Source organism: Alexandromys fortis, unplaced genomic scaffold, assembly GCF_014885135.2.
Source record: "Alexandromys fortis isolate MF-2015 unplaced genomic scaffold, M_Fortis_MF-2015_v1.1 scaffold_102, whole genome shotgun sequence".
Taxonomy (NCBI): Eukaryota; Metazoa; Chordata; class Mammalia; order Rodentia; family Cricetidae; genus Alexandromys; species Alexandromys fortis.
In genome coordinates this window covers 3542466-3566846 of record NW_026067984.1, presented here as the reverse complement: position 1 = coordinate 3566846, position 24381 = coordinate 3542466, and the positions used below count along the sequence as shown (strand labels likewise).

The window sequence follows — 24381 nt, the reverse complement described above, 5'->3', positions numbered from 1 at the left end:
AGGACAAGAAGGGTAACACATCAGTGCAAGTGAAGAGAATGAATCCAGCATACGGAGGCCCTTGGTGTGGGAGGGACTTCTGTCTATGTGTGGCTTTTATTGGTTAGTGAATAAAGACACTGCTTTGGCTGACGGCAAAGCAGAACTTGTTAGGTGGGGAGAATTAAACTGAATGCTGGGAGAAGGAAGTCGGAATCAGTGAGAAGCTGTGTAGCCCCGCCCGAGATAGACACAGGAACTTTACCCGGTAAGCCACAGTCTCATCAAGACACACAGATTAATGGAGATGGGTTAATTTAAGATATGAGTTTGCCAGAAATACGATTAAGCTATTGGCCAAACAGTGATTTATATAATATAGTTTCTGTGTGATTGTTTTGGGAGTCTGAGCGGCCAGGGAAGGAACAAGTGGCCTCTTACAAGTGATCTCACACTACAGGTTCTTATATAGCACGTATCTTCAACCCAGGAATAGCCAGGCTGAGAACATTATCTGATGGACTTCCCAGGTATCTCTAGGAAAGAGCTGCAGCTTTTTAATAACCTAATGTTTTAATAATATAATGCCTTAGTGATATTATATTTTATCCCCAAATTACCCTTCAACATCTCTGTTATTATCCCATTCTCCCAATGAGTGAGGTTCTATGCATATATAATACACAATACATTCACATTTATATCAAAATGCTAATCAACAGGAAAATATGAATTGAACCACCATGAACTATTTCCTCACACTAGTAAGAATGGCTGTCATTAAAAATATCAAAGTAATCAAGTGCTGGACAGGTTGTAGGAAAGGAAAATTAATATTGATGTTATGGAAAACAATATGGAGGTCCCTCAAAAATTTAAGAAGAGTACTATAATATGATACAACAATGTCACTACTGGACATACATAATGTTTATACATATGTGCATCATGTGTTTGCCTAGTATGCCAAAGAAATATCTGAGCCTACATTTTATTGCAGCATTACTTATAGTAGCCATGAAATGGAAACAACCTGAGTGCCCTCTACTGTGGAATATACTTTAAAATGTGATATAGATGATAGATACATACGTACATACATAGAACATAGATACATAAATAGATGCACAGAGACATACATACATATATACATACATAGAACATAGATAAATACATAGAGAGAAACATAGATATATACATACATAGAAGATAGATACATAAATAGAAACACGGAGAGATACATACATACACAGAGAGATAGAGAGATAGATGATAGATAGATAGATATACCTAGATACATAGATAAATAGATGATAAATACATAGATACATAGATAGACAGACAGACAGACAGACAGATAGATATACAGCTAAATACTATTTAGCCACAAAAAGATTGTAATTTACAAGCTGAAAACTATAGCATTAAGGGAAATAAGCCAAGTACAGAAAGACAAGTGCTACCTGCTCTCACTCATATGTCGAGCCTAAAAAGTCAATCTTGAGCTGATAGAATGTTAGCCACCAGAGGCTGGGGAGGGTGAGGGCCGAGGATAGACAGGGAGAGCTTAGCAATGGTACCGAGTGACATTTGCACGTCAGCCAGGCATGTGGGTGTGCTGGTGCACATCCCTGACAATGGAGAACAATCAACTGCACTTCACAGCGAAGAAGAGGGTTTGGAATGTGCTTGCCATACAGAAACGGTGCTTGAGGAAACACACATGTTCCATCTGATTTATTTGAACATCACACAATGTACAAATGTGCTGAAACAACACACATGGCCACATTAATAATTTTTTTACTTCTTACGCATCCATCAAAAATCATATGCAATTTAAATTTTTTAAAAATTCAGAGCAAGTCAGAGCCCAGTGTCTCTGCACTCTCTCCACTCTCCGTCTCCCACTGAGCACATAACTATTAATAAGTCAATTCATATTCAGCTTAAAAGGTTTTGGGAAAGTGCTTCACGATACTGGCATCCCTCCAAAACCACACAGAAACTGCATCTCTGATGATTATTCCTTTGTTTTTAAAGTTTTTGAATTAGTTTATTTTTTTCAAGCTGAAGAATAGACAGAATCAACTTGAAAGCTAAAACATCACTGTCTCTGGAAGCACCCGGCCAACACTGTTCATCACAACGAGAGCTGTGCAGAGTCGGGAATAAAGGACCGAAGAGTGCATTGTTAACTTGAGGGATTTTAAAAAGCAAGAACACGCTGGTGACGGTTTTGCTAATAGGCAACCTTTGTGGCTTCATGCTCTTGACAACAGCAAAGAGGCCCTGACAAAGACTTTTTTTTTTTTTACATGAAATGAAAAGATCTGTCTGGAAATAAATTGCTTGCAACTACAGCCCCCCATTACCCCCTCCAAAAAAAAAAAAGATATTTACTTTCTCCCTGCCTCAAAAGGCTGGCGGCAGCCATTACAATGGCCATGCTGCCTGTCACAATGACACAAGAGTTCACACAGACTTTACAGTCACCATGTGAGACCCGACCAGAAGCCACCAACAGTCGTGAGGAGAACACTCTGCGGCGGATCATTTCATCTGATCGCTGAACAAATTTCCCGAGTACTGTGTACTAGGTATTTTAGGGAGCACTTACCAGTGAGCAGGATGCCAGCATCCCAGAAAACTAAACAGAGGCGAGCAAGCAGATGCAGAGCCATTGCCTGGGCCAGTACAGCTGAAGAGAGTTACTGTATATGATGTGCAGGTGTTTAGAAGAGAGACCGTGGGTTGGGGAGCATCGTATGATGAGGAAACGCTTCCTCAGGGGCGTGCGTGCATGCGTTGGGGAGCACTACATGACGAGGAAAAGCTTCCTCGGGGCGTGCGTGCGTGCGTGCATGCGTGGTGTGCGCGTGCGCTTGGATGGACCTGAGGAACTTGAACATGTTCCGCAAGTTTTCTAAGCCCCTGTGGAAGCAGTGAGTTTAAAGAAACAAGGTTAGATGAGGGAGGGGAGTGTGTGGCAAAGATAGTGGCAGCACATTCACAAGGTACGGGCCAGGCTCTCTCTGTCTCTCTGTCTCTGTCTCTGTCTCTGTCTCTCTCTCTGTCTCTGTCTCTGTCTCTCCCTCCCTCCCTCCCTCCCTCCCTCCCTCCCTCCCTCCCTCCCTCCCTCCCTCCCTTCCTCACGCCCTCATTTCCTCCCTCCCTCCTTCTCTCTCTCCCTTTCTGTTTCTTTTGTAGAGCTGGGTATTAAACCCAGGACCTTACCCATACAAGGCAAATACCCCATCACCAAACTACATCCCCAGTCATATATTTTTGCTGTTTATTTAGAAATAGGGTCTCCTGAAATTACCCAGGCTGACTCTGAACTCACTCTGTAGCCCAGGCAAGTCTAGTTCTCTGGCTTTAATCTCATGAATAATTTGGATTACAGTTGTGTGACACAGGCCTGACCGTGGCCCTGACTTCTGGTGGCTGTTTTGTGACATCAAGGTACAGTTCTTGCAGTTCCTACCCCCATGNAAAAAAAAAAAAAAAAAAAGAAAAAAAAAAGAAAAGAAAAGAAATGTTAGATGGATGGGGGGAATTTTGAAATTAATTTTACAAGCAGTGCAAAGCCTTGCAAAGTTTTAAAGGAAAGTGAGGTCATTGAAGCTGTGCCGCAGGAAGTTCTGAAAGACAGCCCCTGTCAACGAGACTGTCTGATGCGGGATAGGCGAGCAGCGCCCTGGGAAACAGTGACGAGGTATTTGCTTCCAGCGCCCTGACTTACCAAAGGACACAGAGCAAAGGAAAAGCAAATTTCGCTCTCTTTTGTTTTGTTTGTATTTTAGATAAGGTCTTATTATGTAGCCCGGACTCACTTCAAATGCATGATCCTCCTGTCTCAGCCTCCCGAATTCTAAGATTAGAAGCACGTATGAACACATTCAGCTTGAACTTCTCCTCAGATGAATGCTCCTCGGTGCATTAGAACTCAGTCTGCTTTCTTTCCAGAGCTTCTTTACATTTAAGCCAAGCTTGCTAAGGACCGATCTTCCTCAGTGAGCACGATGCATGGATTTACTATGTGACTCCATAAACCCAGATGTGATGGGGAATACTACCAGCTGGTTCAGGGAGCTGGCTCCTCTTTCTGCATTTTCGTGAAGGATTATCAATTCTCTAACCAAAATCCTAGAATTATACATACATGGAGTTACCTTTATTCTTGGGTGAAGCTGAAATAGACTTCTGGTGTGAATTCTTCAGCATTGACTCCTCGAGCACCCTGAGCCAACTAGCCTTCGCTGCTGCGGGTGCGTGTTTTTAAGTTCAAAGCATACTGAAGTCATTTGTGGCTTTAGGAGACTACCGAAACAGACGCTGGATGGAAACGCTTAAAGCAGCCAAGAGAGCACGTCTCCTTGGACATGACCAAACATTAGCTGATAAACTGCCCTTCCTGTCACCTCTCTCCTTCACACTGGACACTAGCAGAGACCATGGAAGTAAGACAGACGCAACCCTGGAAATGGGGTCCCACACAAGAAAGGTGCCGTAAGAAAATCTTCTTGTAAGCTGAGTCCAGGAAATAGGTCCGCCAGGGTTGAAATATTCTACTATTGTTTATGCTTAACATAACAGAGCTGACTTTGTATTATTTTTAATTCATACTTAAAATAATCTGTACTTCAAAGGAGAGTAAACTGTGCGCATGCCCAGAAGGCCCCCTCTTAGGGGCCAGACAAGCCAAGCTGAGTATAAACACTAACTTCCTCTAGCTTTCCAAAGGCAGAACTTGGAGGCATAGACTGCATGAAATGTCTCCAAGGAAACAACATGAAAGTTAAATTCCATCTAAGTCCATCTTACAGCAAGGCCACAAATAACGTTTAATATCTTCAAATCATGCCCACCATGTTCCTTAAAGCGGGCACAAAAGCCATTGTAGAACAGTCTGAACAAGAAAGCAAAATCTTTCAATGGTGGCAGACAACCCTTTGCAGGGAACAAAAGCCACCATCAAAACCCCAAGTGATGTGACATGCACTCTGGTCCTCCCTCTTTGCTGTTCTTCCTTGCTTTAGACACACACATGTCCTCAAAACATCATGTGACTGGCCCTCTCTCATCTGAAGACTGTGTCCAATGTCTGGCGTAAGCACTAATATCATCAATGCTAGTACCACACAACTAAAAAGTACTAAAAGCATTTAAAGGTAGGGAGTACAAGTTTTCATTCTTACAAAGAAAGCACACTTTGTAGCCAGAGGCCAAATATCAAGTATGATATGCAACATATAAAAGCATGCTGAAATGTATTCATATTTAATCAGGATAGTTTTTCTAAAGTATAAAATTATTTGTTAGGAATGATGTGTTGTTATACACACTGTAAGAAGGAATTCGAATGAGTTTTAATCAATGTCTTTTGTTCAGATAGTCAATTCCCTACAGTAAATATAATTTTTTTATGACTTTAACTTCATGCTCCAAATAGTATATATCAATAAACACTTGTTGAGAGAACTTATGACTGATACTATTAACGATGTCATCTTTCTTTAAAGGGAACCCCAAAGCACCTCTTCTCTTCGCCCCACTTTGACCCCTGCTTGGGAAGGAAACACTCTCAGAACAGCTAATAAAAATTTGACACAAGTTGACCACAGTCCTAAAATACCAAATGTTTTCATGTTGTTAGCAGAGGAAGAGCTGTGAGATTAAGCCTGCTGTACCTCTTTTTGGGAAACGTCCTTGATTTGGGGAACACCCAGGTAACAGACACCCGGTAACACTCGAGTATGACCCATCCACCTTTTTTCCTCTGGGCTGTTTACCTTTCTTTAGTCTACATTCTTACTCTGTGGCTGGCTGGGTGGCTGGCTGGGTGGGTGACTGAGTGGCTGGGTGGTTATGTGACTGGACTGGGTGGCTGGTGGCTGGCCTCTGGCATCCTCCTCCCCTTCTCCTTTTCTCACTCCTTTGTTTCTTCTTCTCTCGAGCCTAGATTTCTCCTCCTATCTATTCTCTCTGCCTGGCATCCCCACCTATCCTTTCTCCTGCCTTGCTATTGGCGGTTCAGCTTTATGAGACCAATCGGGTGTCTTAGGCAGGCAAAGCAACACAGCTTTACAGGGTTAAACAAATGAGCATAAAAGAATGCAACACATCTTTACATCATTAAATAAATATTCCACAGTGTAAATGAATGTAACACACCTTATACTAATATTCCACAACACCTAACTATATTTGGGCCTGGATTCCCAAATACAGTATCAAGTAAGGGACAAAATTCTGTCATTAACCTTTACATAACTAGCCAGGGGAGGTTTTCAAAAAGATTGGTTTTCTTTCTTCTACTCTTTCTTTGTACCTTTAGGTAACTAAAGTTGAAGTAGTAGACTTGAATTATGAGCCTCAGTCCTAAGGCTCTCCATGGTCAGGAGCTGCCCCACGAACTGCCTAATCACGGTCACGTTAGATCACACACTAATTCTCCAAGGTAGACCCCAGTATCATCTCTATTTCATGGGTTAGAAAGACTGAGACTCCCGAAACTCAGGAGCTTACTGCAGAGAAGGCTACAAAGGGGCAGAGCTGGCATTGAAATGCGCATCTGTTTGGCTCTGCAGCCTCTGCTCACTGGGATGCTCCTCTTCCCTCCAAAGCAGAGACATACGGAAGCAGTAGGGACCTGCACGGCTTTTCCTCCTTCACCTAAAAGCTTCCACGCACTTCATCTGTAGGCTAGCTGAGATATGCATGTTGACAGGAAAAGAGTAAATGCTACAATGAACTTAGCAACCTGGGCTTTAGAGGAAGAAGTTAGAAGAAGAATTGCTAAGAAAGATGCGCTGTCCTGCGGCATAGGCAGGACAGGGCTGTAGGCTTCATAGCCACACAGAACTTTTAAAGTAGCAAGATTATTCAAACAACAATTAAGATGGATTCTTCTGGTGCTTGCTAGGACATCCTATTTCAATGGGCTCAAACTTCATCAATTGTATTTTAATAAAGAAAGCTGCCTGAAGATTAGAGAGTAAAGCAGCCCCACTGGTCAGCCTTACAGATCAGGCAGTGGTGAAATACACCCTTTAATCCCAGTAGCCACACTAGTTGCCATAGAAACAGGGTGGTGCATGCCTTTAATCTCAGCGGTGCACGCTTTTAATCCCAGCCCTAGCAAGGACTATAAAACAGGAGGAAGCAGCTCACAGACACAGTCTCATTCTGAGATTCCTGGAGGGAGGATGGCCATTTCGGACTCAAGTAGAGGTAAAAGCCAGTAGCTGGCTGCTTTGTCTTTCAGATCTTCAGGTTGAACCCCAGTTTCCATTTCTGGGTTTTTTTTATTAACCGTGCTTAAACTTTTAAACCCATGTGATAAGATACCAAGGCAACTTATTTGAGTTTATTGGAAGCTTATAATTTCAGAGATGACTCCAAGACCATCACAGCAGCAGGCAGGCAGGCATGGTGATGGGGCAGTATCTGAGAGCTTACACTCCTATATAAAGACAAGAGACAGCAGAGAATATCTTGGGCTTTTGAAACCTCAAAAGCCATTCCCAGGGACATAGTGCCTCCAAACAAGGCCCACACCTCCTAATCCTTCCCAAACAGTTCCACCAACTGAGGACCAAGCATGAGTCTGTAGGGGCCATTCTCATTGAAACCACCACAAAGAGGAGGAGGGGCATTTAGAGGGAGAAAGATGGCTGCGTGCAGAGCCACCACAGGGCCAGCTGCCTAGCCCCTTCGTGGGGAACAAGAAAGCAGAAGCGTACCTGAATGGTATGGAAGGTCGCCTGTGAAAGAGATCAGCTACCCCGCCCACAGACCAGCCACAGTTTGTGTGACAGTGGCGCCTCTGATGGGAGGAGTCAGCAGTGAAAGGAACGCCATCTGTCCAGTCTATATGGCCCCAAGGGTTGTGGCTGGATGTCACCTTGGGAGACGGCCTGCTGTTTAAAACTGAGTTGTCGGGGGCTGGAGAGATGGCTCAGCGGTTAAGAGCATTGTCTGCTCTTCCAAAGGTCCTGAGTTCGATTCCCGGCAACCACATGGTGGCTCACAACCATCTGTAATGAGGTCTGGCACCTTCTTCTGGGCTGCAGGCATACACGCAGATGGAATATTGTATACATAATAAATAAATATTTAAAAAAAATAAAAAATAAAACTGAGTTGTCTTTGGAGTCCAAGGACAGGGGACAATCACAAGTTAGGGAGCTTGAAGTCACCGTGCCAAAGCCTAAGAGACTTAAGCAATCTCTTAATATGCAGGCAATCACTGGCAAGCTAAGGAGTGAAGGTGGCAGATTACCCAACCCTGGCTGTGTGTCTAGGGTCAGGTAGCCCATGCCCTGTGGTCAGGAGCTCATCGTTTAAGAGTAGCCTTGGAGTCTGACAGCTGTGAGCTTGAGATCAGCCTGAAAATCAACCTCTGGATGCCCATGGTCCACTGCTGTAGAGCCTTTCATAGAGCCTTCAGAAGCCATAGAGCTTTTGGAAGCCGTAGAGCCTTCAAGGGAAGCCTTAGAGCCTTCAGAAGGCATTCAATGCCTAGTGGCTTTGAAGGTAAGCCGACAGGTCCTGCCCCTGTACAGATACTGGTGTTGTGTTTGCCTTCCTGATACTCACTAGACCCCGACTAGACTACCAGCCATCCCATAGTGAACAAACTGGGGTGATTCAGGTCAGTAGAAGGGCCTAACCAGTCCCAGACTGCAGCACTAAGAACAGGGGCAGAGGCCCCTGGTATGTGAAGACAAGAGTAGAGAGAACGGGCCAGTGAAGGTTTGTTTAATCCAGACTCAGAGCCAGTAGGAGTCACAGGAAGCTAAGAATCTACAAGTCTAGATGACCCCACGATGCCTCCCCCGGCCCAGCCAGTTTTAGAGGACCAGGAGGAAAGACCCAGCACTGAATCACTGCTTTCTCCCTGTGGTTCCTTCTTCTCCTCCTCCTCCTCCTCCTCCTCCTCCTCCTCCTCCTCCTCCTCTTTTTCTTTGGAAAGGGCATTTTTTTTATGTTTTTCTTTTTTGTTTCCCTTCCTGCGGCTGTGTAATTCTGTTTATGCATTTTCCATTATTTTGTTTTTCATTTTTCCTCTTAGATCTGATGAACTTTGAAAAAAGTAGCAGGATCCAAAGTCAACACTAAAAACTCAGTAGCTTTTCTAAATATCAGTTACCAACTCCCCAAGTAAGAAAATTAAGGGAAAAAAAATCCCATTTGTAGAAGAAAGACCTCTGGTGAAAACTTTAGAACCCCGAAAGCAATAATGTGACCTACAGATTCAACACAATCACCATGCAGATCCTAACATGCTTCACTGACCTCAAAAAATGCAAACACTGCACATAGAAGCTAAGAAGATCCTGAAGAGTCAGATCAATGTAACAGGAAGGACCAGGCTGGACAGTGGCTCGTCCCAAAATATACCAAGAGCTACAGACTCAGCGGGGTGCTAGCACAAGACCGGACCAGTTGACAAGAATAAACCCACACACCAAATGTAATGGAGCAGACTGTTTTTAAAAGAACGGCAAATGGTCAACCAACACTGGAGGACATGAGCATCATCCTGAGGCACGGGGAAATGAGAACAAAACCAATTTAGCTTCCATCCCTTCCCATGCAGGATGGCTGTCACCGCGGAAATAGCAAATGCTGGCAAGGGTGTGGCAAAAGAAGAACCGTCAGCCGCTGCTGGTAGGAATGTCAGCTGGTGTAGCACTATGGATTCCTACTGCGACTCTGCTAGAATCAAAAGCCAGGACTGTCATGTAAGCTATTCCCTCCCCGGGTCTATACTGGAAGGAACCTAAGCCAGAATGCCACAAAGGTATCTGCACATCCGTGTTAATTTCCCAACTATTCACGGTAGCCAAGACATGAAGCAAGCCCGGACCATAAGAACAGATGAGCAGATGTGACCATACACAGCACAGCCATAAAGAAAGGTGAAATCATATCATTTGCAGGAAAAGAGAGAAGCAATGGTCACCATGTTAAATGAAGTAAGTCAGACTGAGAAAGACGAATACAAATCCTCTCATTTGTGAACTCTAGATTTAAATACAATATATATACCTACATATATAGATATATTAAAATATATAGTAGAAGGGCCTCTCTGAGGGAAGGGGGAAGGAACCTAAAGGAGGAAGCAGTAATAATAAAGGGGATGAGGCAAAATATTAAATACCATATTTTTCTCCTATGTGAAATCTATCACGTATATGCACATACATGACATGCAGAAACCTATAGAAGTGTAGAGACAGGAATACAGGAGGTTAATGGGGGCCAAATATAGGCAAAGTTCAATATTATATGTATTTACATAAATGTGCATATATATGAAAATTCCATAGTGAAAGTCGTTTTAGGTAGGCTAGTTAAAAGTCATCAATTTTCTTTAAAAAAAAAATTACTTCCCATGACTTGCCTGCCAGAACCCGGCTCCTTTCCAGACCCAGGCTGGATATCCTCATGTGTGTGACCACGCACACCTGACCTACTTTCAAACACACACCCCTTTGACATCAAGGTTTAGACTCAGAAAGATTCAAATAACCTGACATTTGGAAAAAATGCATGCATATATGTATGTATTTGTGTGTACACTCTAGCTAATTTCCCCGACGTGCTATGAAAACATAAATTACTTCTACCACCCCTCATTCTTAATTTATGAGGCGAGGGCCCCATTAGAAGTCTGGTGTTTAGTTGTTAATGAAGTTAATTTATTGTCCGATTTCAATTCTCCGAGGAAGGCAATCTGACCCATCATCATTTTCCAAAGCCTTCCTGAGTGACTCTCTGTGGAGGTGGCTGTCCCTAAGAAGGCACCATACATTTTTACACACACACACAAAGGCCTTCAGCCACAGGGGGGAAGAACCCACCACCGCTGTCAGTAAACATGTGCCTGTCATCGTAGAAGGCCTCTGGATTGCTGTGCCACCTCCAAGTTCCCCAATACGTCACTTTCTACCAGAAAACATCCATTCCTCTCTACCTTTATATCAATGTGCTAAACAGAACTGCAACATCCTGTGGATAGACACTGCAGCCAGAAAAGTTAGCAGAGATTGATAACGGCTGTCTTCGTTGGGGTTTCTATTGCTGTGAAGAGACACCGTGACCACAGTGACTCTTACAAAGGAAAACATTTATTTGGCCTGGCTTACAGTTCAGAGGTTCAGCCCGTTATCATCCTGTAGGGACGTGGCAGCATGCAGGCAGACGTGGTGCTGGAGAAGGAGCTGAGAATCCTACATCTTACAGGGAACAGGAAGTCGTCTGAGACACTGGGCAATATGTTGAGCATCTGTGAGACCTCAAAGCCACCTCTACAGTGACAGACTTCATCCCAAATCACCACACGGGTAACTAGGATACTTAGCTGTATAGGCCAGACAATCAGAGATGATAGTTAGTCGGTGACCTAGACACGGTTTGAACATAAGGACACGTGGTTGCCATGGAAACACTTGTTTCCTGTGCATGTGAGTGGGTAGGCTGGATGCACTTAATCCCATGCAGGGAATAGAAATAGGAACATCAAAGGTGGTGGACACTCAGCAAATACGGGAAGACCATCATCACTGCGAGTGTGTGACCACCAAGGTGAGGGAGACAAAAGGTACGGGAAAGGCGGCGTGAAGCAGGTCTGGAATCCCAAAGAACCAATGACACCGTAGGGATGGAATAAATGATAAAACTGATACACGTGCCAATTAAACACACTTGGAAAAAAGGGAGAGCCTGGGCTATGCACCACCCTTGCTGCAGTTCCTGGCTGGCTGTATGGCTTCAGCACACTTCTCTTGCTCGTGAGATAATAACATTACAAAGTGCAGGTGGCTCCAACACCAGTGAAGGGGATTCTATCAAGGTCCATAGAATCCATTGTTCTTACTTATCTAGGGAAGCAAGTGTAACACACACATACACATGTATACACACACGAGCGCGCGCACACACACACACAGTTGGACAAAGAATGAACAGAGAGGCATTAAGGAAAGAGGCCACAGAACAAGGAGCCACTAAGTAGATATCTCTGCAAGCTTACCAGTAGATAAGGAGGGGGTGGGGGTGTCAGAGCCAGGGTTACAGCAGCAGGTAAAAGGAAAACACACATGTAAGAAATTCCGAAAGTCTTGCAACGGTGGTTGTCAGACCTCGAGAAAATCAAAGTGGCACTGAGATGCTAGAAAACACCTTCTTCCCCAGGAAAGTCTTTGGTTTCCAAAGTTGGCTTGGCATCTCGGTACAAGGCGCTCGTGGTCACTTTTGTTCATGCCTTACTAAGCCCAGCTGTGATTGCTGCTCAGCCCTTGACACTTGCAAAGCAAGGGAGCAGCCTCCCCTTCAGTCCCACAAACCCCTCGGCTGGTGTTCAGACGCAGAGTACCGCTGAAGCAAAGCTAACACAGAGAGAGACCTAACACACACACGCTAAAGGCTGCAGTTAGTCAAAAGGAAGCAACTCCCAAAGATTCCGTGAATTAGAAGTAAACTAGCAACAGCTTTGCCTTATTCTAGCCGTGGAGCACAGCAAACCTCCAGTCTGCCAATGTGCCCACGTCTCCCCAGGTGGCGGAACTCATCTTTAATGGTCCTGTCAAGGCTCCTTTTTCTTCTTCGGGACTATGAGGTGTACACAGCTCTGATTCGTAATACAGAAACAAGCATCTCCCCCAATATATTGACACAACATTGCTCCTCATCCTTCTAATCTTCTCCACAGCATTGCATGACAGCATCCGACTCACAGCAAACACGGCTATACTGACATTCCAAGTGAATGATGCCTCTATTGAGAAAGTAGGTAACAAAACAAGAGTTTCATATAGGAGCCCATAGGTGTAGAGGGGCATTTAGAGGATACTGTGTTATTTCATAGGGGATGTGAGGAACGATTGTTTCAAATCATTTCTTTCCTTTTTACTCAACTCTTGACACAGGTGACTGGAGTAGACGTGAGTTCTGAAGGAGGTAAGGGAGAAGACAGAAGAAGAAGGAGGGGGGCATGCATTTAAATTGGGAAACGTTAGGTTTGAGATGCCAAATACATGCAGCAGAAATGTGCTCCCACCCGATCAAAATAATAAAACAAATTAAAGCATTAATCTGAAGCTTATAAGAGAGGCTGGCGCTTCAGATGGGGAAAGGGGCTTCTGAGAATGTTGAAGAAGGGAGTAAGTATAGAAACAAAAAGACAGAGAGGCAATAGGAAGACAGAAGCTTCAGAAGGCTCTGCCATCCTGAGTGTGAGGTGGTAGAAAGAAAGAGAAATGGGTAAGAAAGAGGCAGAAAGAAAGGCAGCGAGAGAGAAGCCCCTGGGCGGTGGAGTGGGCAGCTGCATTCAGAAAAAGAGAAAGCAGGTGAGCACAAGTCCAAACTGCTCCAGGGTTAAATGAGGTCACCAGATTGAAGAACCCACTGGATGTGAAAGAGAGGACCATGGAGAAACTTGGTTTGGCAGGCAGAATGTCGCACCATGGCAGAGGATCGTCGGACCATGGGGGATATAGGCACCAGGAGGACGAATCCTCCTGGTTCTTGAGGGGCTATGCAGGAATAGTCTTGTCCCACGCTTGCGTCATGCAGGCTTGAGAGCTGTGGTTCAACTGTTTTCGAATCTGCCTGTTAGAGGCTATGTATGTAATTCACATCACAGCAGAGGGGCGTTGTTTTGGAGGCTGAAGTTACCTTTTGGGCAGTAATCTGAGAATAAAAGGACTCTCAAGTAAGACACCTGAATTAGATGAGGACAGCAGCCGGATATCGGGAGTTAATCCCTCTCTGCCAAAACCACAGCTTTTGAAATTGTGTATTACAATCCCACGCTGTCATGTTATTCAGGGTAGGGGTCACAAAACGTTTGGTTAAAAAAAAAAAAAAAGTAAAAGGTTTCTAAATGCCCAACAACCACAAATGAAGTGAACGCCCCACACATAAGAATCCACAGAGCCTGTGGCAGAATCGCCCGTGTGGCAGAGCGCAGCTTCGATGCAGCCTCGGTCCCAAACACGCAGCACGTGCGCTCAGCACCACACCTGCCAAGACGCCAGGCGACACCCAGAAACGCCGCCCGCAACACCTCAGTTCAGATTCCGGACTATCGTGTGCCAGCGGGACTTTGACTGCCCAAGCAAAGTTTGTCTACACTTCCAGAAGCATAAGGTTTTAATTACAGAAAACAAAGGCTCTCAATATGTTTCTCCCGTCATTCCTTGGCATGAACAAATGGCTTTGCTCTGTGTTAGAATGTTTGATTTTTAAAAAATTGCAGTCTGAGTTGCTGGCTTGACTTTTATTATTAAAAAAAAATCATTCAGTGGATTTTGGCTTGAGATTAAGACAGAATTTCCAGGAATTTCTGAACTTGCCCAAACATACTTCTGCCATCTTGTACTACATTATTTAGGCTATGCGGCATTCTCAGCAGTAAGGATTATAAAACCAAACTGCAGATCAGTTCTGAAAAATACTGAATATGTTCTACATACTGGAATATTAAATATGCAACCAAGAGTGAATTCTTTATATAAAATTGAACAAACACATTTATCTCCTTATTACACAAATTTGTTTTCTCTTTAATAACTGGGAATTATATACATGTATTAATTTTATGATTTATTATCAATAGATGTTTAATGTGTACACCTATGTTCTATACCTATATGCCAGGGATATATCAGAACAAAGGAGTTACCAGGGGGAAGTTTGAGAAGCCCTAGTCTAGACCAAGGCAGCACCAAGAGACTGAAAGGAACTCTGGGTAATTGTCCAGAAGAGGCTTTCCATAAGGAGTAGGTAGGGAGAGGGGATGAAGGTATCCACAGAGCTGCCGCTAACGGTTTTCTTTACTATAACAAAACACTCAAGAGAGGCAACTTAGAGAGAGAAAGGGTTATTTTGACTCATTTTTAATCTCACTACGTGAAAGACTAAGGCAGAAGGCTAGCGTGTTCCGGGCTAGGCAATGAGACTCTATGTTTAAAAGCTAAATGGGAACCATGGAAAGGGAGTGGGGTGAGGGAAAGAGAGAGGACAAGAAAGAAGGGGGGAATAAGAGCATAGAATGATACCACCCTGAAATTTAGGGGACAGCCACAGCTACACGACTAGCAAAGTTCACATGACTGCTGAGGGGAAGCCACTGAAGCCAAGTGGTAGAGGGTCTCTCTCTACAACTCTTCAGTAAGCAGACAGATGCCCGGAACCTCCAGAAGGTCTAATGAGCACAATTCCATACCATCTCCAGGAGCGCTGGGAAGCTGGGTAGCTGGGGTTCTCAGGGATGCAGCTTGAGCCAGATGAGCCACCATAAGGGGTCCAGCACACATGGGGACCCACGGGGATAGTTTCATCCTTGGTGGCAGGAGCTTCTCGTGGTTTTGAAAACAATTCTATAGATGGTTTCTAATCAAAAGAGTCACAATGAACCATTTCTTCTCCTTCACACAAAGCTATGTTCTATTATATCCTGCCAAGATCATCAGGCCTCCCTGGCAGAAGTTTTGGCTGGTAATCACCTTGTCCAACCTTTCCCTGTTGTGACTTCATTGTTAAAATCTGATTGCACTGCCTTTGGACACTGGGCATCTGTGGTCTCCTCCAGATCACAGCCTCTTCTTCAGGATCCCTAAGTCTACATGACTGACCTCTTGATCGTGGTGGAACTAATACACGGGACAATGGCTTCTAGCCCATATGACATCAGGCTCTGGGTAAGAGGTGAAGGACCTTGACACTTATGGACTCTCCTGTTTCAGCAGGGAGTAGTAACTGCTGTTTAAGCCATCTTTGAAGAACTCAGAGCCGCTGATCACAACTTACACTGAGTGTGACATCTTTATATTATCCCGGGCCTCTATGTTTATAAAATAGGTATGTAAACTAAACATCTGTTGATGATAAATCGTGAATAAATTTATTTTAAGGTAATTGTTTGGCAGACATATAATCTTACCATTTATTAAAGACAAAGCCAAATTTGCATGCTAAATGCCATGGATGTTCTTGTTTAATTTCACAGAGCTCTTGGCTGAATGTTTGATACTGCACGGTATAGAATGCCTTCAGTGTTCTTCAGAGCTGCCCAAATTTCGATGTTGTCATCACTGATGTTGAGAACGTGGCTTCATGCAAATATGCAGTACAAAACTGCAGATGTATATTGAGGACCGTGTCATTATATAGCCAATAGTCTAAGTCAAAATTCATTGAACAGCTTTTACGAAAAGCAGACAGTAGTTCTTAAAAGCAAACATTCTCACACAAAAACAATCCTACCATCTACCAATTTGTTGCCTACATATTGAAGAATAACAGTGGGGAAGTGTTAAAAGTGTCATTTTCTACAGTTAAACCATTATGTTTATAAGAGCAGAGAATGTCGGTGATGCAAGCCTGCAGGGCCACTGCTTGGGAACTGGAGGCTGATGTTGTCAGTTCAAAAGCCAGCTATGGTTACAGCAGACCCTGAACCTTTCTTGAGCAGAAATTTTATATACAAATACATATATAGTATATAAATATCTACTATGCACACATATGTAATTACATATAAATTATGTACAATATATAAATAAATTTATATTGCTAGATATAGCAAAATATCAATAAAAATTAAAAATAAACACTGCAATAGAAAAGAGAATCCCAGTCTGCACCCAGGTCAGCCTGGGAATGCTCACCCGGGCACTAGGTGAAACGGCAGACATACGCAATGCCAGGTGCACAGGCCGTGTGTTCAGAGGCCAGTCTGTAGTGAAGTCACGTGACACATCACAGTGACCCCTCTAACTCTGTTTAAGCTTCACTTTGAATTAAATTTTGGTCTTGGGGACTTAGAAACCTTTCACTGTTGTCACACTTTTTACAGCCCCCACAATCTGTCCTAGGACCCGGTATGGTCAGGACCCACGTGTCCAGAAGCTGGCAGCTGGAGAACGGATGAAGGTGACTGCTAGCTCCAAAGCCGAAAAGGTACAATCACGAAACCCATTTTTTACTGTAGAAAAGTACATCCCTTATCTAAAGGTTATCGGGTGCGTACTTCATAAAAGCTAAAGCTCGGGCCTCCTAACGGAAAAGCAGGGCGTACATAACAGAGGTCTGACATCTACTAGACTCCGTGCTAACTGAAGCCTGACCCAGCGGTCAGTCAGCCTCACCCTCTTCATCTCCTCCAGTGGTCCTGGAGTAACTAAGTCTTGGAAATTTGCACATCTCACACCAGGTAATAGACTAGAAGCAATGAGGGGGGACAGCCTGAAGGCGCAGGACACAGCATTCTGGCAGTGCAGAAGAGATCCCAAGAACTCCAGAAAACGCTCTGAAGTCAAACAGCGTAGCACAGGGTGGGACCTGGGGTAACCATGATGGATGTGGTGGTTCTCTGCTCCACCAGTGAAGTCCTCTGGAGGATCTCAGCCACAAACATGATGGTTACAATGATGCCAGGTCCTCAGTGACCTTGGCAAACTCCTAAAGAAGGTGGGAAACTCTGTAAGGGGTCTTTGGAGGGATAGCTCAAAGGTCTTTCACTGTTTGAAAACGTGAAGACAACCCTGACTCCCGAGACACCATGTAGAGGTCTCAAAAGTGTAAGCCATTGACTCTAGCCTCATAATCTGCTTCGGGACAATGGGTGGTCCCTCGCAAGTAGATTTGGAGGCTTTCCAGTATGGATGGAACTGGACTCCCAGAAGAAAGATCCATGAAAAAGTCTCCCCGTGATGGAGAAAGGACTTTAGAGGTCACAGGGTCAAGACCTTACAAAAAGCTCTGGAGATGAGGTAATATGTTTGCCTCTCCCTGGAGGGTCGGTCTATAGCAGGTAATCTTGCTTCTGGAACCAAGACACAACCACCCATGTCACATTTTCCCCAGACAGACTTATGTCCTCACCCTCCATTCCAGGCTGTGCCCTGGGCCCAGTGATCTGATAACACTCACCTGCAGAAAGCAATGTCCAATTGGGGCATGCTCAGCAAGGGTGACATTATACACCTGCCACCGGAACACGGGCTCATTGTCATTCACGTCGTCCACAACAATGCTCACCAGGCAGGTGGCAGACAGGGGCGGTTCTCCGAGGTCCTGGGCCACCACCCTCAGTTCCACTGCCTCTTGGACCTCCCGGTCTAGAGCTCGGAGTGTGCTGATCAAACCGTTATCCGGGTTAATGCTGAAGGATGGAACACACTCTGCCTTGGGTGACAGAGCCTCAGAGTCGCAGGGGTTTGAGAGTTGCACCAGCGTATACCGCAGCCTGGCGTAATTGGTGCCAGCCTGGTCGGCATCCAAAGCGCTGACCCAAACCACCGAGGTTCCTGGGACCGCGGCCTCGGATACCGAAGCCCAGTAATGTTCCTGGCTGAACACAGGTGGCTGGTCATTGAGGTCCGAGACCCAGAGCAGCAGCGTCTCCTCTGTGCTCAAAGGTGGGGACCCTGTATCTGTGGCCACTAGTCGTAACTCATATAGATCTTGGCTTTCCCTGTCCAAAAGGCTCTTGATGCAAAGAAAAAATACTCCAGGAGGGCCTCCTGGCTGCAGTGCGAAGGCTCCGTTCCCACCCTCCAAGGACAACTTGATACTACCTGCCCCAAGGCGTGCACCAAGCACCCCTGCAACTTCCTCTTCTTTCTCTGGGCCACCATCTGCGTCAGACACCGAGACTCGAGCCACATAGTCTCCTGGCCGGGCGCCCTCAGAGACGCGGGCCGTGCCTCCCTCCGTAAGAAAGAGCAGGTGGATAGCGGGCGGATTGTCATTCACGTCCAGCACGTCAATAGACACGCGCACGGTGGCTACCTCTGGCTCTGCGCCCCCATCGCGTGCCTGGACCACCAGCTGGTGCCAGGCCTGCGCCTCGCGATCTAAAGGTTTCTGCACCCGCACTATGCCGCTCAGTTCCTCCACCGAGAAATAGCCGGGATCGCCCCGTGGCCCTCCAGCTGCGCCCGCCAAGGACGCTTGCCGCTCCCGGATGTTGTAACGCACCAAGCCATTGGGCCCCAAGTCGCGGTCAGTGGCACGCACGCGACACACCTCGGCGCCCGGCTGGGCGTCCTCACGTACTGCGGCGCGGTACTCGCCCTGCTCGAAAACTGGCGGGTTGTCGTTCTCATCCAGCACACGCAGCCGCACGTGCAGGCGGCCCGTGCGCCGAGGACTGCCCCCGTCCCAAGCTTCAATCTGCAGCTCGTGCGCTGCCACCTCCTCTCGGTCCAAGCGCCTCAGCAGCACCAAGTCTAAGGGCTCCAAGGGTGATGAGGACACGGGCTGAGGCGGCGACGCAGGTGGCCCCTGCGCCCCGTAGCGCAACTGGAAGAAGGGTCCTGCGGGGTCCTGGGGCAGGTCAGACATTTGCAGCAAGGTGTAACCCTGGATACTAAACCGCCCTGCATCCGGGTCCTGGGCACCTGGCAGGCGGAAAACGGTTCCTGGGGGGCTGAGTTCTGACACTTCCAGCTGCAGGGAGTCGCGGGGAAAGTGGGGCGAGTGGTCGTTCACGTCGTTGACGCGGATCTCCACCTGCACCACCTCGCCCCACAGCGTGGCCGCCACGAAGCTGTAGTGGTCCCGCCGCTCGCGGTCCAGACGCCGAGCGGTGCGGATGATGCCGGTGTCCGGGTGCACGTGGAAGTCGTCCAGCAGCGGGGAGTCATCCGAATCCTCCGACAGAAAGAAGCCGTTCCCTTCCTGCTGCTGATCGACTGGCAACCCCGCACGAATGTCACCTACCAGCGTGTCGGGAGGCAGCCCCTCGTCCACAGAAAGACTGAGGTTGAACACCTGGGCCGACAAGCCCGAGGCAGCCCACAGCCAGGCGTGCACGAAGAACCGGAGCAGGGAGCGCGGTGTCACGGAGCCGCAGGGCCGCCCACCGGGTGACCCCGCTGGCTGATGCCCTTCGCCCATCCTCCGCCCAGCGGGGCTCATTTCTTCCCCGGCTCTTTAGGAAGGTTCCAGATAGCTGCCAGCTTGTGGCGGGATCGCAGAACAGTCCAGGAGTCTCTTCAGTGCCTGAGTCAGTTGAGAAAAGACTTTGTTTGGCAAACAAACCAAAGGAGCCAGGAGTTCCCAGGTTGACATCTGCAACTGGTGCAGACGCCCTCTGCCCGCAGCTCACGCAGGCGGGAGCTGCTCTTGCTGCCTCTGCCGCCGCGGCCACCTCTCCATCTCCTGGATGTCTTTAAGCAAGTCCCATAGCTTTTTCTCTCTTCTTCTGTTCTTTTTACATCTGCTCCTTGTTCTGCTCGACTGACTGTTTCCCCCTGGTAAAGTCAGGTGCATTATTTCTTTTGCCAAAAAGGAGGAAATTATTTAAAGCGCTCACACAGGGAGGAAGGGGATCCGGCCGGGAAGGGGGTGGAGTAAGGGCGGGGATGCCGAGAAGGGCGCAGGGTGGGAGGAACGATGGGAGGCGCGGCTCCAGCCGCTGGCTGCTACGGGGGAGCCATGGCTTCCACCCGCTCCGCCCCCCTCCCAAGCCGGCATCCCCAGGCGCTGGGGACTGCGCAGCGCCCCTTCCGACCCAGCCTCCTACTCCTCAGTCCCCTCCCCGTTGCATGACGCGGCTGGCACCAGGGCGAATTCCAACCTGCGAATCTCTGTTCTGTAGCAGAACTGAAAAAGAGCCCGCAGGATGGACACTCAGCCCAAGACTGTGGTGCTGATGGAGAGGCGCGGACGGGTTGTCTGGCCAGGCTTGGCGTGCGAAGTGTACCGGGTTGGGGGCGAGGCCAGCAGCCTGCCCGCCCGCTCCCCCTCTGTCCTCCAGACAGCCCCTCCAGCGGGCCTCAATCGAAGAAGGTAGGGCTTATGATGATCTCTTTGGGAAGCGAAACTTGTACTCTCTGTTTGGCGAGAGAACGTGGTCCCCAACAGAAGGACAGATGGAGTAAACGGGCCCATGCACAGCTGGGGCCAGTTTGACTGCAAAGAAGGCGGAACTTGGAAAGAAAGGGAAAAAAATTAAAAATAAATAAATAATAAACCTTCCAGAAAACCCAAAAATCTGTGACACACATGGTGCAAAGCACGCTTTATTATGCCGACGTGTGGCCTCTTGTCACTCCCCTCTGCCACCGGCGATGACGACAGTGGATGGGGCTTGCCAACATTTTCGGCATCCAGCGCCATCATACCTCCCCGCGTATTTTATGATGGTGATTTATGGGCAGGCGGACCGCATGGCTTAAGCATCAGCAGCGCCTAAGCTCTACCGCCACCGCTTAGGGAAGAGCGTTGTGAGGCTATGTTGCTGAGACCGCTTCCAAAGTAGCTTGGGGCTGAACCCGAAGACAATCCCCCTCCGCCTGCAAAGTCTCCGTTTCCCTCCAGTTATCCATAATTATCGGTAGAAACTGATAAATGGCCTCTAATAAAGTATGCTCCACCGAACAAGTCTGCCCTCTTGAGAATGGACAGGAAGCCTATGTAGCGGAAGGTTTCTGCAGTTTTGCATTTTTGCCAGAAGGAAGAATTAATTTCCTAGATACTGTTCCTTGGTAGAGGGAGAGCCAAAGGGCCAGCATACTGGTCCCTGGTAACCTCAGTGAGGCGCCTTTTTATATTCAGTGGCCTAGGCCTATCATTGCTAATCGTTAGCCACACCACCCTGTACCTCTGACTAAATACTAAGAAAATCATTTTCTGCTAAGTAGATGTGTTGTATGTAAATAGAGATCGTATTCTATCTAAAATTTTGCCTCCTTTTTATCAATGAAGTGCCCGTAAGCATCCAGCTTGAGACTTTGGAGACTTCTTTCCCACCTGATGCAGGGGACCTTCCCCTGGTCATTGTTTAAGTGGCTCCACACCAAGCGTTCAAACTGAGTTTCTAAAGCCAACTCAAGCCATGTTAAGCCCTGTTCAGAACCTGCAAGATATCCTCTCCCGTACACTCAGACTGTTTCATGCTCCTTCCTAAATTGCCTGCCTTGCTCTCCTTTGAGTGGTGGGAACTTTCCTGTAGATCTCTCCCCGCTCTGCAGAGGATGCTTTTCCTCTTTCAGGTCTCAATTCAGCTGCTAACTGAGGGAGGGGGCTTCTGCTTGAGCACCCTCCCTCTACTGCCCCCTGCTGGGGAAACCTAGATCCTCATGTCGTGCTTCATTCAGAATACCTTTGGGTGACCTGGAGCAGCTTGTTTGGTTCCTCTGTGGGTTCCCTCACTCCAATCTAACCCTCTTCACAGGCTGGAAGCACTGCCTTAGCCCACCACCTGGTCTGGGAGTGTCTGGTCGCTCTTGAAGGTCGCTCTTCACTAAGTGGCTGGATAGCCAGATAAAAGAAGGAACTTTTAAAAGGGAGCTCTGAAACCTAATTGGCCCTGAGCCCCTTCACTGTGGTGAACCCCTGCTTTGCCTTGGTTTTGTTCATCCTACCAAGCTCCCTGGACCCCACCACTTTGAACATTTTCAGCTCACCTATAAACTATATTGTCATCCAGTATTTACTGGCGACTAAAAGACAAAGCAGGATCTTTTTCTGTATGTGGCGCTGACATACGTTTTGTTAACAGAGGTTCGTTTCAGAGACGAATGGAGAATAGGGCCTTCAGGCGTCTGCTTTCCTGTGGGCTGGTCCTCGGTTTTATGACTGAAGCACACACAGGCAATATCAGCTTTCCTGACCGTGCCCCAGTACCCTTCCCTGAAAGTTCTGAGCAGATTTCTAGGCTGAAAGTCCGGTTTTCTAAAGGAAGAGAACTTCTGAAAACAGCTTTTGGGTCTGTTTCACGTGGTCCCAAAGCCCTCCAAGAGACTAGCCTAAGTCACGGCTGTCAAGGGACGAATCAGGTTGTGGCTGGCAAGCCCCTTTGCCTTTGGAAGTGGTTAACCCTCACTCGGATCTATTAAGTAAGGCAAGTTAAGTTTTGTTAAGTTTCTGTTCCCTTTTCTTGAGTGGGAGCAAGGAAGTCAGGAACTTTGGAAGAGATGTTCAGGTGGATTACAAACAGGAAGCATCCCCCGCTACTGCCAGAGGAAATGTCTTAAGAGTAAACTGTAATCTCGGCTCTCACTGCTCAGCCCCCAGAGTGCCTAAAGGAAGCGGATGTAAAATTCTCACAGTCACGAGCAGAAACGATCACAGCACAAGGGGCCGGGGGCTTATCCTCACCAGATGCTATATGGTCTCAGTAGAATAGGATGGCCATCTTGAAAACCACTTCCTCATAGGCTGTAGACGGTTCTTGGTGTTGTGATAGTTAAATGGAATAAATAGTTACAAAGTGCTCAAAGCAAAATTCAGAACATTTCGCGTCAACCCTTTAAGACAAGAATTAAAATGGTTAGCCCTGTCTTACAGGTGTGGAAATTGATGTCCAGGGACACTGACTGCCAGGGATGTGACCTAGCCACATAGCGGTGAGTAGTGTCGTGGTCCCTAAACCCAGTGGTCCCTAAAGACAGCTCTGGTCTTTGGTTCATGGTCATTTGCCGAGCCCTCTGCTGGTTATTTATCTCGGTAGTTCCTTTAAGTGCGCCGTCTTCTGAATTCTCAAGGGCACCCCTACAGAGATACAATGAGTCTGAGAACAAGTTGGGCAAAGTGCAGAAAGAGTTACTGGGACAGATAGCGTGTCTGTGGGTGTGAAGGGGACACAGAGTGGACACAGAAAGTGAATGCTTAGGGGTGAAATCAATGGACATAAGCTATTCAGAAAAGGAAGTTAAAGGCAAGGTCTTAGGGCTTAAGAGAGGTGGAGGCTTCCCAGTATCGTCCCCTGGGGCAGAGCCTCTGTGGATCCCAGCGTCAGGAAGCCCACAAGCACTGAAACTATGATTACCATCAGCCAACTCTTTTGATATAGGCCAGGTTGACTAGACCGTAGTGCCCTACCGTTCAGTCATATAGCAGTCTAACTATTGCTGTGAAGTTATCAGGCATGCTATCAACATTATGATCGGGTCATGAAGGTCAAGGAGCCTCCTGTCAGTAATGGGGTGGTTGGTGAACATCATCCAATCACTTGAAGGCCTTTCAAACAAAGGGGGGAACAGTATTCTGTCTTAAGACTGTAGGATAACAATCCTGACAGTTTCCAGCATGCCAAACTCTCTATGTTGGTCAACTCTTTCTCACTATAATAAAATTAATGACATAATCACCTTATCTAAAGAAACATGTTTATTTTAGTTCATATTTTTTTGGTGTTTCGGTTCATCTCCCATGGTCCTGTCATTGTGGGTGAGGTAGTACTGCATGTACTGGCTTCTTGGGACCCTATTCTCCTTGGATGTAAACCTTGCTCAACCTAGATATAGTAGGGAGGGCTTTGGACTTTCCACATGATGGAGTACATTGCCCTCTCTTAGGGTGGAGTGGGAGGGAGTGGGAGGTATGTGGAGGGGGTGGGAGGTGTGTGGAGAGGGTGGGAGGAAAGAAGGG

General features: G+C 46.8%; 1 protein-coding gene across 1 annotated transcript in view; it reads right to left on the bottom strand.

The window, feature by feature from the left end:
• Positions 1-20326, bottom strand: part of Dchs2 (dachsous cadherin-related 2) — a 192270-nt gene extending 171944 nt beyond the window's left edge. The window contains exon 1 of the mRNA XM_050158836.1: positions 17932-20326. Coding sequence (XP_050014793.1) covers positions 17932-19923 — 1992 coding nt within the window. The 5' untranslated portion in view covers positions 19924-20326. The remainder of the gene's footprint in view (positions 1-17931) is intronic.
• Between the last annotated feature and the right edge of the window lie 4055 nt (positions 20327-24381).